The sequence below is a fragment of the Mesocricetus auratus genome, unplaced genomic scaffold, assembly GCF_017639785.1.
Source record: "Mesocricetus auratus isolate SY011 unplaced genomic scaffold, BCM_Maur_2.0 Super-Scaffold_4256, whole genome shotgun sequence".
Lineage (NCBI taxonomy): Eukaryota > Metazoa > Chordata > Mammalia > Rodentia > Cricetidae > Mesocricetus > Mesocricetus auratus.
Window position 1 is genome coordinate 51,999,696 of NW_024429182.1, and position 12,113 is coordinate 52,011,808.

The window sequence follows — 12,113 nt, forward strand, 5'->3', positions numbered from 1 at the left end:
GCAGGTGAAGTGACTCAGGAGAGGGAAAGGGAGCTAATGCGGGGAACACAGGAGGCTGGATGTTCTCTTGTTGCCACAACCAGACTGGCAGTCTGCGTCCATCCCAGCCGCCATCTTTCCCAAGATTCGCTCACCTCCTAACTGGCAGTGGCCTCTGATCTGTCCCTAGTACCTACAACCATTGTCTTCTGCTTTCCTGGCTTAGGACCAGTCTCCAGTTACACCTGTGAGTACACTGTGTGCAGAGGCCAGAGAGACAGCACGGCGACTGCTGACGCACTATGTGAAGGTGCAGGGCCTTGTCATATCACAGATGCTACGCAAGAGTGTGGAGACTCGTGACTGGCTCAGTACTCTGGAGCCCCGGAACGTGCGTGCTGTCATGAAGCGTGTGGTAGAGGACACTACAGCTATTGATGTACAGGTGCTGCTTTAGGCTAGCTGGTGGAGCCCTGATGCATGCTGGGGACTTGGATAACAGCTCTCCAACAACCAAGCAAAGGGGGTCTGGCTGTACCTATATTATGCCTCCAGAACCTCCATATCATACCTATGGGAATGTGGAGGCCCAGAGTTACCCAGAAAGTTGAAGCAGGGATGGGCTGAAATTTGGGTTTCAGACTAATTCTTGCCCTGCCTTTGTTCCACACCGGATTATGTAAGTGGTGACCATACCTATGATTCTTCAACTAGTAGGTAAGGGAATTTTTTGCTGCTAGTACCCCATGCTCCATTTGCAACACCTCTTTTCACCTCCAGGTGGGGCTCCTGTATGAAGAGGGTGTCCGCAAAGCCCAGAGCAGCGACTCTAGCAAAAGGACCTTCTCTGTATACAGCAGCTCTCGGCAGCAGGGCCGCTATGCACCTAGCTACACACCCAGGTCAGGCTGGGAGGGAAACCTCCCTGATAGAAAAAAGAGGGAGAGTGTGAAAAATGGGCTCTGACTTCTTCCCTCCACCTTCCAGTGCTCCAATGGACACAAACCTCTTGAGCAATATCCAGAAGCTGTTCTCTGAACGAATCGATGTGTTCAGTCCTGTGGAATTCAACAAGGTCTGACGTACCTTCTTGCCTAGATCCCAGGGGGAAGGTTGGCTTCCATAACAATCCAGGGAGCCCGAGGCCCCATCTGAGCCTAACTGTCACTCTGACCATCTAGTCTCTGTCTCTAGGGCTTCTAGGTAGTCCAGAGCAAAACCACCTGACGCTCCAGCCTGGATGCTGACTTCTGTTGTTTTTCATTAAATTCAGTAACTGCTCCTTAAGCAACTGCAATTGCAATTCCACAGCTACCAGTAGAGGTCTGGTGAGGCCAATGCCAAACAGGAATTCTGTTCTCTTAGGCACTGGCTCTATTGCAGCCGCTAAAGGGAACTTTATCTAGATTTCTATCCCTCTATAAAACTCAGGATTCATAGGTTGAGGTGAAATTCTGCTGGCTCAGAGATGCTAAATAGCAAGTTAGCTAACCTTCTAACTCTCCTCTCCCCCCAAAAACTGGGCATCCTTCTGCTCAACTCCCCCTTAAGAACCCTAGTGACTGACACATGGTTCCTACCACTTCCGTCAGCTAGTTGCTGACTCAGCCTCCTGACCCCAGGTTAATTTTATTTAATCAAACAAATGTAACTCATCTTTGCATCATTAAACAAATATTCCACAGCATAAATGAATGTAACATATCTTAAAGTGATACTCCACAACAGACTTCAAGTCTTCTTTGCTCTCACTCTTTTCTCCAAAATAGTCCTGAGTCTTCACGGGTTCCCAGTCCCATATGATCTCTGCCCCACTGTGGCCCAAGCTCAGGGATATCTTTCCTCTGTTTCTTCTTTGTAGTCAGTGGTGACTGCTACTCCCATCTCTGATCTGACCACTTTGGCTTATCTGCCCTTGCCCCTCCTAGTGGCAACATTGGATTATTGCCTCTTTATCTAGGCCCTGGAAATTTCTGTCTTTGTATTTCCCTGGTCTCTGCTCAGAAGTTAGGTGTATGCTTCTCCCTCAAAGCCTGAAGTCACTGAGCTGCATCCCTTTGTGACCATTTGCAGGTGTCGGTGTTGACTGGCATCATTAAGATTAGCCTGAAGACGCTCCTGGAGTGTGTGCGACTGCGTACCTTTGGGCGGTTCGGGCTGCAGCAGGTGCAGGTGGACTGCCACTTCCTGCAGCTCTACTTGTGGCGCTTTGTGGCTGATGAGGAGCTAGTGCATCTGCTGCTAGACGAAGTGGTAGCCTCAGCTGCCCTTCGCTGTCCGGACCCAGTACCCATGGAACCCAGTGTTGTCGAGGTCATCTGCGAGCGCGGCTAGATCCTACCAACGCCGTCACGGGGCGGCCCTATTGTCTATATCCTGTCCTCCCAATTCGCTGTCTTCACCCCGCTGGCGGGAGTCTGACCCGTCTAATAAACTTGTGTGGCCTCTTCCCTCTTGCCTGAAGGGGCGGGACCTGTCAGGGGTGGGGTTTAATGCCGAAGCTTCTGAGACCATAGCGCGGTCCCGCCTCCTAGCGCTGATTGGCTGCTATGCTGGGCCCAGGATGGGCAGGGGGCGCGTCCATCTAAAGATTGCTAGACAAGAGCTGCTGCTGTCTCCCCTCAGTGTCCAGACAGAAGCTTAACCAGACCGTCAGGATAGGGCATGATGTGTTCCCTTGATCTTTTGTGAACCATCGCTACCCGGCAACGCAGAGATCATGACTCCTCGTGAGGCCTCCCAGGCCTCATTGGAATTCGGAGGGCCATTGGGTAATTGGGAAGGTTGAGGGTGGAGGCTGAACCGATGCTACTTAACGGCAACAGGGTATGATACGGCTAACGGCTAGGTTTTTGGGAATTTGGAGGCAGAAAGATGGGGGCGCGCAGGTGGCAGAATGTCTGCAGGAACGGATGGACCGGTGCTGGCAGCTGTACAGAAGGGAGTCTGTGGAATGGGAGACAGTTGAAAGAGCAGGAGGATGGTCTTTGGGAGGACTAAGATGAAAATCAAGGTAGGAGTATGGCGCAGGGAACCTGCTAAGCAGGCAGGTGACCCAAGGTGCCTGTGGACTTGGGAGAGCTCTGGGGAACGGACACAAAACACAGTGGCCCTCTCTCCAGGCGTCACGGTGATGCTGGTCCTGCTGCCTGCCACCATGTTCCATCTGCTCCTGGTGGTCCGATCCGGCCCGGCGCGACTCCTGGGCCCACCCACTTACCTGCCTGGGCTGGAGGAGCTGTGGAGTCCACAGGCTCTGCTGCTATTGTTCATCTGGCTCGGTCTGCAGGTGGCGCTCTACCTGCTGCCTGCACGCAAGGTGTGCGTTCTGTTCTAACACTGGGGTGGAGGGGACAAGGAGAGCTCGACCGGGGAGAAGGCCTCCCCAACTACTATAAGACCTTTCCTATACCTGTAGGTGGCCGAAGGACTGGAACTAAAGGACAAGAGTCGCCTGCGCTACCCTATTAATGGTGCCTGGGTCCTCCCCTCCCCGTCCCTGAAGGGTTGGGTTGGGATCCGTGGACTAGCTTTGTTGACACGTTCCCCTATGGGAATCTCGCTGTGCTGCTACTCTGTGAGAGAGGAGAGGGAGGAGAGTGAGTTGTGGATGTGTGTGTGCGCGCGCGCGTTAGTTGTGGATGTATGCAATCCCAGAACTCACTCTGCTGTGGTTCAGGCTTCCAGGCTCTGGTCCTAACAGCCCTGTTGGTGGGGCTAGGGGTGTCAGCTGGGCTGCCCCTGGGTGCACTCTCTGAAATGCTCCTGCCCTTGGCTTTCGCGACCACTCTCACCAGCTTCATCTTCAGCCTCCTTCTCTATGTGAAGGCTTTGGCAGCTCCTGTCTCGGCCCTGGCACCTGGAGGAAACTCAGGTGAGAAGCGTCCCAGTGAGGTAGGGGTGAGGCAGATGGGATGCTTAACTGTGCCTTCACTCTGTTATTCCCCCAGGAAATTCCATTTATGATTTCTTTCTGGGACGGGAACTGAACCCTCGCCTTGGTTCCTTTGACTTCAAATATTTCTGTGAGCTGAGGCCTGGCCTCATCGGCTGGGTATGCTGGGCATGCTGGGTTTAACTGTGCTGGTCTGGGGCCAGGAGGACAGGGTGGGATAACATTGCTGGGTGGACAGGAATTTGCCAATTAGTTGTTTTTCCATGAAGTCATGGTTTTGCTTTAGTATTAAGATCAAGAGGAGTCTTGAATACCAAATTTTTTTTTTGAGACAGGGTTTCTCTGTATCGTTTTGGAGGCTGTCCTGGAACTCACTCTGTAGACCAGGAACTCACAGAGATCCGCCTGCTTCTGCCTTCTGAGTGCTGGGATTAAAGGCGTGTGCCACCAACGCTTGGCTGAATACCAAACCTTAAAAAAAAAATTAGGTAGAGAGCATTTGGCTATCACACACACTAAAAAGCCCTCAATTCCAACCCTAGTGTCACAAAACTAAATATATACTGCATACGTAGCATGACAGTGACAGTGATGACAGGTTCTGGGGGTGCAGGGAACAAATCAGGCAGGGAGCTGGGAGAGCATGTGACTATTTGGATGCAGTGCTTAAGTACAAAACTGACTTCAAAGACAATGACCAAGCTGCTTGAAGGGCAGGGCAGCTCGGTGCCTCCAGTGGGGTGTTGTCACCGGCGGCCCTGACAACACACCAGCTGTTCTTGGGTTAATATCATACAGGCACGGATGGTGGTGGAGAGTTCCAAAGAGACAAGGCTTTCATCTTGGAGATCTTACACAGAGACAGGAGTGCCAAAGTACCCTCTATGAATCTGAGTTTGGGTTTGGTTTGGTTTTGAAACAGGTCTCACTGGGATAGCCCAGACTAGTCTCAAAACCAATGTGTCCTCCATTTCCTCAGCTACTCAGGTAGCTAGGATTACAGTTATTGTAACCCCACCTGGCCTTGTTCCTCACAGATCTGCAGATTAGCCTGCCCACATACATACTCAAAGGTTATTTTTCTCACTGGAGAAACAGGGTGGGATGAAGTTTTCTTCTAAAATTACTGTGAGGGCTGGATGTGGTGGCGCACAACCTTTAATCCCAGCACTCAGGAGGCAGAGGCAGATGGATTTTTGTGACTTCAGCCTGGTTATACATAGTTCCAGGCCAATCAAGACTACTTAGTGAATTTTTTAAAATTAGAGGTACCCTTAATGAAAGTACCATGTCAGTATTACTGAAGACGCTACCAGAGCTATTAAAACAACGGTACAAAGTACAGGCTCTTGACAAACTAATCCTCAGCTCTGCAGGCATTATATAAATTCTTTAAACTGCAACTCAAGACAGGGCCCTTATCCCCATTTTCCATATGGCAGTGGGAAAGTGAGCTTTAGCAAGGATACATCCTCTGCCCAAGTTGCAAAGCTCAGATTCAAAAGCAGGAGTTTTAAGTATAGGCAGTTTCGACCTGGATCCAGTCAACACGTGAACTGACAATTGAGAGAGCGGAGAGGTCGACACTTCTCCACTCGGATGCTCCTACTCAATGGCTCTGTCCCCACTTCCCTCAGGTTTTCATTAACCTGGCCCTGCTGATACAGGAGGCAGAGCTGCGGGGGAGTCCTTCACTGGCCATGTGGCTAGTCAATGCCTTCCAGTTGCTGTATGTGGGTGATGCTCTCTGGTATGAGGTGAGGCTGAATTGGAAGGGGAGGCAAGGAAGGATCCTAATGTCATCTGGACTAAGCCAGTGTGTCTGGGTCCTGTCTCTGCAGGAGTCTGTCCTCACCACCATGGATATAATACATGATGGATTTGGCTTCATGCTGGCCTTTGGAGACCTAGCCTGGGTACCCTTCACCTACAGCTTGCAGGCCCAGTTCCTGCTGTACCATCCACAGCCTCTGGGGTTGCCCATGGCCTTGCTCATCTGCCTCATTAAGGGTCAGTAGGAGGGCCTTGGTTTCCCCTCCATCGTCTTTCATACTTGATTCAGATCAGGGTCCCAGACCCTGATGCTCTAAAGCTGGGAGCTGGCTCCTGGGGGTCATAACAGAGCCTGGGATTTGGCAGGCTGTGGTCAGGGCTAGGAGGAAGGCTTGGACTCCCACCTCACTACCTGACCATACATAACAGAGCCTGGGATTTGGCAGGCTGTGGTCAGGGCTAGGAGGAAGGCTTGGACTCCCACCTCACTACCTGACCATACTTTCCCTCAGTTATTGGTTACTACATCTTCCGCGGGGCTAACTCCCAGAAAAACACATTCCGGAAGAACCCTTCTGACCCCAGTGTGGCTGGTAAGCTGGGTCTCCTGGAGGCCATGGGTGAGAGGAAGGGCAGAGCTTTGCAGCTCCGTTTCATTCGATACCTCTGCAGGTCTTGAAACCATCCCTACTGCCACAGGGCGGCAGCTGCTGGTATCTGGGTGGTGGGGTATGGTTCGTCACCCCAACTACTTGGGAGACCTCATCATGGCTCTGGCCTGGTCCTTGCCCTGTGGTGAGTAGGTTTGGGAAGGGAGGTTCAGTCTGGTGTGACTGGAGATGGACTCAGTGTGTCCCTGATGCACCCTGCCACCCTGTGTGTCCTGAGATGAGAAAGCCTTTATACACTGGTGCTGGTGTCTGATCACGCAACCCCTTCCCCACAGGGGTGTCCCACCTGCTGCCCTATTTCTACGTCCTCTACTTTACTGCGCTGCTGGTACACCGGGAGGCCCGAGATGAGCAGCAGTGCCTCCGCAAGTACGGCCACGCCTGGCAGGAATACTGCAAGCGTGTGCCTTACCGAATCATACCCTATGTCTACTGAAGCAATTCCAGCTAACTAGCTCAGGCCTGAACAGATGTGGAGTGATGGCCGGCACCCCATTCTACTTGGCAGGGATGATTAGCCTCAGACGAGTCTGAAGCAAGAAGAGGGAACTGGAAAAAAAAAAAAAAGAGGGAACTGTGTGTTTTTCTTCTACCCTGGGGTCAGTGATTGGGGGGGGGGATACAGGTGGAGGACTAGCTGCTAGCAACGTTGCAAAGTGGTTTGTGTGCCCAGCTAACTTCATGGAACAGCTGATTTCCCTTAGAAATGAGACTTCAGGGCTGGGGATGCAGTTCAGTTATACAGAGTGCTTGCTTAGCATGCAAGAAGCCTCTAACCTTCAGCACTGCATAAATTAGCAAGGTGACTAACACCTGTAATCCCAGCACTGTCCAGGTGGAGGCAGGCTCAGAACTTCAGGGCCATCCTCAGCTACACAGTGACTTAAAGGAGAGTCTAGGATAGGGCACGGTCTTTGAAGAAAAGAAAGGTACTGCCAACATTTGGGCAGACCAGTGACATCTTTATTAATGACCAGACACCCAGCTCAGCCAGGGAGCTCCTCAATGAGAGTCCTCGGAGCAGGTGGCACTGGGCCTCCCCAAAGCCGCTCCAGCTCCCCAGTAAGGGTTGCTATCTCCTCGGCTGTGACAGCATGGGCTCGGTGGACCCTGGCACAGTCTAGAGCCAGTGGTGTGAGGGCAATCTCATTTTCGTTGGTCCAGGCCAGGAGGAACTGGCACTTCTTCCGAGCCCGGTAAAGGCGATTTCGTTCTTCGCTAATCACAGTCTGTTTCCGGGCTCGGCCCAGAGTCTGGGCCAGGTGCCCCAGTGCTGTCAGCGTGTAGCCTTTCTGGTTGATAGGACCCTCGCCCAGCAGAATACGAGCAACCTCTTGCATAGCACCCCGCGTACCCAACGGCCCAGGTGGGTGTTCACCCGCTTCCAGTACGTGGGCTGCGGCCTGCAGGGCTTCCTCCGTAGAGTCAAAGATTTGCTGGGCGCCCAGGGCTCCAGAAACACCGAGCAGCGTGGCACAGAAATCAGAGAGTAGAGCGTCGTCGTCCCCTCCATGATACAGAGCCAGAGTGTGAGCGTAGGCGAACAGCACATTGGGCAGCTGGAAGCGCACGAGTGGCGAGGCCGGGCAGCGGCTCAGGCTGGCCAGCGCGGGGATACGAGGGGGCACTGCGGGCGGCCGGGCGGCAGCTGAGTCTTCAGCAAGTGGCGAACCGGCGGCGGCATCATCCACAGATTCGTGCGCGGTCCTCTCTGGGGCGGGCTCCGGCTCCGAAAGATCCCCGCCCGGGGCACGATCCAACTCCTCCATAAACCGCGGGCCAACTCCGCGGCCCCACCACCAGGGCCGCCATGGGGGCAGAAGGCGTCCAGCTTCGCCACGGCTCAGCAAACGCTCGAACGCCGCCTTCTCAGCCGGTGACAAGCTTTCCCAGAGCCCAGAAAGGCCGTTCGGCCGTGGGCCGGGCCTGAGGCCTATTTCCTCGGGCTCATCCTCGGTCTCCCGTTGTTCGCGCAGCCGGCGTAGTGCTCCCGCCAGACGGCTAGGAGAGGCACTCCGGCCGCGGAGCTCTCGCAGCACCTGATCACGGTAGAAGTCTTCGGCGCAGGAACCATGCGCCCGGTAGCAGCGCAGCGAGCAGTAGGGCGCGTTGCAGCGCGGGCAGGTGTAGCGCGCCGGCAGCGCTTCCCCACCTGGGCAGAAGCCGCAGAGCCCTACGGGCTCCATGGCAACTGGCACCGCGTGTCCGGCGCCACACAGAAGACACAGCTCTGACACTTCCGGCGCTTCTTCGGTTATTTCCGCCTTTGTGCGTGGGGCGACGTAGCCTACTTGCCTCACTTTCCCGAGGCTTCTCGGTAACTTCCGGCTCTTGAGTAGCCCTTTGAGCATGCGCAGAAGACGCCCAAGGGCTAACCAACAGGGTAGCTCTCAGAGTTAGAAAAGATTAATGTCGCTGATCCCAGCTTGTTCCCTGTGGTTTTACCAAGTTGTGCAAAGATAAACTACCTTTTAAGCAAAACCAACCAACAACGAAAAAATCCAGAATCTTAGCAGGGCGTAGCAACACACACCTTTAATCCCCGCACCAGATCTGCAGAGGTAGGGTAATTTCTGAGTTCGAGCTCTACATAGTCAGTTCCAGGATAGTCAGAGCTACTACTCCCAAAATTAATTAAAAAAAGAAAAAAACCACAAGAACCAAATCATGAACCAGGCATGATAAAAATATCTGGATACATACCATATCAACCTAACAAATTGGGGCAACCCAACCAGTAAGTTGGGTTGAAATTCAATTCCAAGTTTTTGTTTTGTGCCACCCACCCCCACCCAACCCCCGACTGCCACCAGAAAGGGTTTGTAGATCAGGCAGGCCTGTTAGATATCTACCTGCCTCTCCCTCTCAGAACTGGAGTAAAGGTATGTGCCACTATGCATGGCTCACAGCCTACAGTTTGTACTTTTCCTCTAGAAAGAACCTGAGCTGGAGATCTGAATTCCTGGATTTGATTCTTGAGTACTGCTCAAGCCAAGTGCGGTAGTCTACACAGCATGTAGTAGTCTAATAACATTTGGGAGGCTGGGGAAGGGAAATTATTGAGTCAAAAATAGCCTTAGCCGGGCGTTGGTGGCGCACGCCTTTAATCCCAGCACTCGGGAGGCAGAGGCAGGAGGAACTCTGTGAGTTCCTGGTCTACAGAACAAGTTCCAGGACAGCCTCCAAAACAATACAGAGAAACACTGTCTCGAAAAAAAAAAAAAAAAAAACTAGCCTTGGCTTCCGTTTGAGAACTTGTCTCAAAATAAAAACCAACCACTTGCCTCCAAATCCTAACAACCTGAGTTCCATCCCTGAAACACTCCTGAATGCTATCCTAACCTCAACATGAATGTGGGACATACCCACACCCACTATAGTAAAAAAGCTAATGGCTAACGGTAAGGCAAGTCTGAGACAGTCACTATTCACATGTCTACAATGGGCTAGACACTGGTTACAGCGCATTTTACAGTTTGACCTGTATCTCTCGTTAAGTTTAAATGGAATGGATGGAATGTCCAACAACTCTTTGGCCTCACTCCTTGGTGCATTCCAAGGAAGCAATGGGGTCTGGGTGTAGTGGAAGCCAAGGCTGAACTATTTATCAGCTGCTCAGTCACAGCTGGGATCAAGTTCAGGATGCCAATGCAATCAGGCAACACCAATTTCCAACGCCCCATGCTCCTTGTGTTTTGGACTTTTACTGATAGCACAGCTAGTCCCAAATTTAGTAAAAACCGATTCACTTTCTACTCAAGGCCTCCCCTCCCTTTAAGCACTGTCTCCACAAAAGAGCCTAACACTAAATCTGTTTGGTTGGTTGAGATAGGGTTCCTATGTATACCAGGGTGGCCTCGAATTCAGATCTACCTGCTAAAAGGCTTGCACCACTGCTGGCCGTTGTGGTGGCAGATTCTCATTTACCCTTCCCAGTGGCCAAGAGGCACTTCACTAGGTTCTTTCTTCCGGAAGACCTCACAAATAAAGAGAGTAACACATCTGAGCAAAGTGGCTTTATTAGCGTGCCAGAATCACAATAGGACTTAGGAATTAGCATTGGGGCCCTTCTTCTTGCCAAATGTGGGCACGACGTTAACAAAGCGACGGTTATATTGCATTCGCCGCTTGGCCCGACCAGTCTTCTTCTTTTTCTTCTCCTGTTTGGCCACCTGGGAAAGGGAAGGACTGGCTAAGACCCTGGTTGACCTTTCCCATGCCTGGCATCCTTCCCACCAGCTCCTCTCCAGGAAAGAAAACGCAAACAGGAAAAAAGGTCTTGATTTTGCTGCAATAGGGAAAAACGAAAGTCCAAATGCCAGTTCTGGCACTCACCTTGGGAGTTTGACCTCTCACTTTTCCAGCACGAGCCAGGGAGCCATGAACTTTACCTGTGTGGGGATGTGAGAAAGGCAGCAGGTAATTAGCAGCGTCCTGCCCAGCACAATCTTTACACTTGGGCTTCTAATGACAAGTGTGGGTCCAACAAGGAATGAAACCAAGTTGCAGAGATTAGAGACGGGGCCACGGAATAGCGATCCTACAATGTCACCGTAGCCAGTTTGCTCAGTGCTGGGGGTTGATGTATATACTAAGGCAGGGACTCTATCCTTAACATTTTACACCCAAAACAAATATATATTTGTATGTATTTTTGGTTTTTCCAGCCAGAGTTTCTCTGTATTGTTTTGGAGGCTGTACTGGGACTCCCTCTGTAGATCAGACTGGCCTCGACTCAGAGATCTGCCTGCCTCCGCCTCCTGAGTGCTGGGATTAAAGGTGTGTGCCACCAACGCCCTGCTCAGAAAGCCAGATTGTTATGGTTATTTTTTTTCCTGACCGGGCTTCTCTATGTAGCTCTGGCTGCCCTCCCAAGTGCTAGAATTAAAGGTGTACATGCCACTACACGACTTTGAATTCTGATTTTAGTGGGGACCCCGAGAACCAGTCTGGTTATACATTCAGTGCCACTCTGGAAGGCACAAGTGTATTGCCACATAAATGAGCTGACACATTCTATAACTGCACACATTCTACTAGTTAACAGTGAAAAAGCAGTTACCTCCCAGCATGCGACCAGCTACTTCCAGAGTGGTCAGGGCCTCTACTCCACACTGGCCTAGGGTGGCCTCATCCTCCAGTGGCGAGCCAGCCAGAAGCACGACTTGATCTTCTGGGGAAATGCCTTCCAGTGAGGCCACATGAGCCTACAAACAAAAAATAAAAAACCCAATGTTTATAAATAGACAAGTTTTACCTGCGGGTCCGGGGATAAAGGAGCAGTTAGCTGGAATCAAGAGCATTACACACTTACTTTGATCTGGGCGACCGTCTCTTGGCCGGTCACCTCGAGGGTGTGTAGTTCCTGGGCGCGCACAAAGAGCTGCATGTTGGCGACTGAAAAAAAGAAAGGTTTCTTCTGAGAAAAGGAAAGAACCGCCCCAGAAGAAAGGAGATGAGGGGATGGGAAGGGAACAGGAGATTGCGCTGTCTCACACGCGGAAGGCCGAGCTCGCCAGAGACCTGAATGAGGCAGGGAGACCGGGCCGCAGAACAGCCTTGACTTCCCCGCACCCTCTCAGCCCGCGGTCGGCCCGCTACCGAGCGCTACGAGTTTAGCCGTCCCCGAGTCTCACCTAACCCGCGGACGCCGAAGCTGCTACCGCGAAGATGGAGTCAAGAAAGAGGAAGAAGCGAGGGCGCGCACGTCCTCACCGCATGCCGCGTGACACGTCACTGTTGCGCGACCGCGCAGATTGCTAGTATTTGTACCGCCCACCACCGTCCTCGCGTTC

The 12,113-nt window shown here is 52.2% G+C and overlaps 4 protein-coding genes across 7 annotated transcripts in view; 2 read left to right on the forward strand and 2 right to left on the reverse strand.

Moving 5' to 3' along the window:
- Vps51 (VPS51 subunit of GARP complex) overlaps nucleotides 1-2,429 on the forward strand; it is an 11,766-nt gene extending 9,337 nt beyond the window's left edge. For both annotated transcript variants that reach the window (XM_005063963.4, XM_040749049.1), the window contains 5 exons: nucleotides 1-4; nucleotides 206-424; nucleotides 760-881; nucleotides 967-1,054; nucleotides 2,053-2,429. The exon at nucleotides 1-4 is cut by the window's left edge and continues 212 nt beyond it. In XM_005063963.4, coding sequence (XP_005064020.1) covers nucleotides 1-4; nucleotides 206-424; nucleotides 760-881; nucleotides 967-1,054; nucleotides 2,053-2,313 — 694 coding nt within the window. In that variant the 3' untranslated portion in view covers nucleotides 2,314-2,429. The remainder of the gene's footprint in view (nucleotides 5-205; nucleotides 425-759; nucleotides 882-966; nucleotides 1,055-2,052) is intronic.
- Nucleotides 2,430-2,556: 127 nt separating this feature from the next.
- Tm7sf2 (transmembrane 7 superfamily member 2) lies at nucleotides 2,557-6,892 on the forward strand. Of its 3 annotated transcripts, XM_040749078.1 has the most exons (11): nucleotides 2,569-2,750; nucleotides 2,850-2,992; nucleotides 3,102-3,298; nucleotides 3,398-3,452; nucleotides 3,659-3,853; nucleotides 3,930-4,033; nucleotides 5,512-5,631; nucleotides 5,716-5,884; nucleotides 6,160-6,240; nucleotides 6,320-6,442; nucleotides 6,594-6,892. In XM_040749078.1, the coding sequence occupies exons 3-11, from the start codon at nucleotides 3,113-3,115 to the stop codon at nucleotides 6,752-6,754; spliced, it is 1,194 nt and encodes a 397-aa protein (XP_040605012.1). In that variant the 5' UTR covers nucleotides 2,569-2,750; nucleotides 2,850-2,992; nucleotides 3,102-3,112; the 3' UTR covers nucleotides 6,755-6,892. The 3 variants fall into 3 exon arrangements, with proteins under 3 accessions (XP_005064018.1, XP_040605018.1, XP_040605012.1); XM_005063961.4 differs by lacking the exon at nucleotides 2,850-2,992 and having other exon boundaries at nucleotides 2,557-2,750; XM_040749084.1 differs by lacking the exons at nucleotides 2,850-2,992; nucleotides 3,659-3,853 and having other exon boundaries at nucleotides 2,557-2,750.
- Nucleotides 6,893-7,259: 367 nt separating this feature from the next.
- On the reverse strand, nucleotides 7,260-8,564 carry Znhit2 (zinc finger HIT-type containing 2). Its single transcript, XM_005063964.4, has one exon. The coding sequence runs from the start codon at nucleotides 8,502-8,504 to the stop codon at nucleotides 7,305-7,307; it is 1,200 nt and encodes a 399-aa protein (XP_005064021.3). The 5' UTR covers nucleotides 8,505-8,564; the 3' UTR covers nucleotides 7,260-7,304.
- Nucleotides 8,565-10,319: 1,755 nt separating this feature from the next.
- Nucleotides 10,320-12,097, reverse strand: Fau (FAU ubiquitin like and ribosomal protein S30 fusion). The gene is made up of 5 exons (XM_005063965.4): nucleotides 11,955-12,097; nucleotides 11,633-11,715; nucleotides 11,381-11,525; nucleotides 10,654-10,709; nucleotides 10,320-10,490 (listed from the first exon to the last, which is right to left on the reverse strand). Exons 2-5 carry the CDS (start codon nucleotides 11,705-11,707, stop codon nucleotides 10,365-10,367), a joined length of 402 nt encoding a protein of 133 aa, XP_005064022.1. The 5' UTR covers nucleotides 11,708-11,715; nucleotides 11,955-12,097; the 3' UTR covers nucleotides 10,320-10,364.
- Nucleotides 12,098-12,113: the final 16 nt, after the last annotated feature.

Coding starts and splice junctions, on each gene's coding strand:
- Tm7sf2 (XM_005063961.4), top strand. CDS start 2,699: ATGACTCCTCGTGAGGCCTCCCAGGCCTCATTGGAATTCGGAGGGCCA. Junction 4,034..5,511: donor GGCCTGGCCTCATCGGCTGG/GTATGCTGGGCA, acceptor CACTTCCCTCAG/GTTTTCATTAACCTGGCCCT. Junction 6,443..6,593: donor GGCCTGGTCCTTGCCCTGTG/GTGAGTAGGTTT, acceptor CCTTCCCCACAG/GGGTGTCCCACCTGCTGCCC.
- Znhit2 (XM_005063964.4), bottom strand. CDS start 8,504: ATGGAGCCCGTAGGGCTCTGCGGCTTCTGCCCAGGTGGGGAAGCGCTG.
- Fau (XM_005063965.4), bottom strand. CDS start 11,707: ATGCAGCTCTTTGTGCGCGCCCAGGAACTACACACCCTCGAGGTGACC. Junction 10,710..11,380: donor AGCTGGTCGCATGCTGGGAG/GTAACTGCTTTT, acceptor ATCCCCACACAG/GTAAAGTTCATGGCTCCCTG. Junction 10,491..10,653: donor TGAGAGGTCAAACTCCCAAG/GTGAGTGCCAGA, acceptor TCCCTTTCCCAG/GTGGCCAAACAGGAGAAGAA.